Below are 2,077 nucleotides of genomic sequence, written 5' to 3' on the forward strand. Positions count from 1 at the left end.
GTGAGAAGACAACAGTCCCTGACAGAACGCGACCGACCACGCAAGGAGAGAATCTCCATCCATGAGGGTAAACATAGACCCATCAAAACCTGTTCATTCAAATTTACCAATGAAATTAACATTTGGGGCAGCAAATTATTAACATTGCCTTAGACTTGTTATTCATTTAGCATTAATTAGCATAACAGTAAATATCATCACTCTGTACCATAGATTTTAAACTAATTGCATGTCCATCTTACAAGATTTGACTGAGAACAATTAATATGTTCAAAGATCTTAAACATTAATGCCTATGATTATAGAAAACAGCATTGATTTGCTCTTGAGTGTTAAAATCCTAAGCTAAAACATTGGATAATGCTCAGAGGAATGTGGTGGCTAATGTTACCTCCTCAAGTGGACATGGTATGTTGATTGTCTACTGGATTTGAGCTAGGAGAGACCGACCTTGTTGATTTGAAAAAGTGATGAAAGTGAAAGTTTCCATTATAAATATCCTTGTTAGGAAGATGAAGCTTACAATCAAACCTGCATTTCTTGTGCTGCTTTTCCTTCTAATGGTATGTTGAAAGACTTTTACATTTGCAATAGCTTCATCCCTGTGCTATTCTCTTGTGATTTGGTGTTGGTCTTAACTTTTGAATACTAATTTTACTATTTGGTACTCCTATGTTTATGCAGTTATAATATTTTGCCTAATTATGTACTTGGTAACCTAAGCTGAGTTATTTTTGAGGAAGCAGATATTATATTGATAATATAGGTACTAATGTTTTGCCATTAACATATTGACTGGACTTGTGACATTACTAACTTGTAGTGTATGGTTTGTAACTAATGACTTACCTGTCTCTGACTGTATGGGCCACAGGAGACCAAGAGGGGGCATGCGGGGGGTTCAGCTGGGGCTCTATATATCCCCATTGGTGGTGGTCTTGCAATCATGAAGTCACAGATCGGGACTGCATATACTGCTGGCGACAGTACCAGTCGCAGCCCTTCTGTGATCAGTACTCATACTATCTGGCCTCAGCCCAGACCTGCCAGCCCACCAGGGAAGAGTTAGTTCCTGCTGGGAGGTCAACCCGTGGCATGGGATACCCTCAGGGCCTCAGCTACAACCTCCCTGTTAGAGATGCCACGCACTACCATCACCCTCCCAGCCATGGCCATACTCATGAACGTGTAAGGGCGCGGGCCAGTCACCCAGCCCAGCCCAAGGCCTATGGTAAAGTGTTTATAAAAAACTTGGCACCCTTATGGCACTCAGTTGTGTTGTGCTTATCGGGGCCAGTAGCACACTGCAAGTACTTGAGTTTGATCCACAACTTTTAGTTTCAAATGTCTTATAAGTGGCTGCTGGCTGTTTTGATTATTTAACATGAATGCACTTTCTTGCATATGTTTGGTAGAATATAGTTTTTTTATATGTTATTGTTACCTTTGCTTTTCACCTTTATTTTTTTAGTAATTACTAGTTAATGATTTTTGAAGGAAATATTTTGTGTCATGTATTTTTTGTTCTTTTTATTTTATTGTTTTATATTCAGTAATCTTGGAATGTAGATGGTGAGTCATGTTATCATTATCATTGCTTTGCCTTGGCCATTCTTTAGGTTGTATAGAATGATTATTTGTTATGCATGCGCTTATTTCATTATCAATACTTGGTATTAGTCAGCAGCCATTTATAACAAGAGCAGAGTAAACTATTGTATAATAAAAAATACCTCTTTCTTGTAATGGGCCGGCTTGACTGGTTGAGGTGATGGTAATGAGGGGAAGCAAGGCCATAATCACCAAGTATTGATCTTGTGAAAGCAGCCCATATGTACATGGTTACCCAGCATATGTGGCCAACAAAATATTTAGTGACTGGTTTGTGTTTGAATTTATTGGTTCAGCTGAATAGTCTTTTTTTAATTGCAAATGATTTCATTTGGTTTTATTTAAACAGGATGTATAAAAAGGTTACTTTTATGCATGCATTGCAAAAAATATTTCTGTAATATGTACAACAACTGTAATATAAACAATATATTATGGAGGCATTATATAAGTGTCATATTAAGAA

General features: G+C 37.5%; 1 protein-coding gene across 1 annotated transcript in view; it reads left to right on the forward strand.

The window, feature by feature from the left end:
- Positions 1 to 2,077, forward strand: part of LOC119589286 — a gene marked incomplete in the record, with an annotated part of 113,340 nt that overhangs the window by 17,011 nt on the left and 94,252 nt on the right. Inside the window, 1 exon segment of the mRNA XM_037937904.1 lies at positions 1 to 67. Within this exon segment, the coding sequence (XP_037793832.1) occupies positions 1 to 67 (67 nt within the window).

Source organism: Penaeus monodon, chromosome 25 (genome assembly GCF_015228065.2).
Source record: "Penaeus monodon isolate SGIC_2016 chromosome 25, NSTDA_Pmon_1, whole genome shotgun sequence".
Classification (NCBI taxonomy): Eukaryota; Metazoa; Arthropoda; class Malacostraca; order Decapoda; family Penaeidae; genus Penaeus; species Penaeus monodon.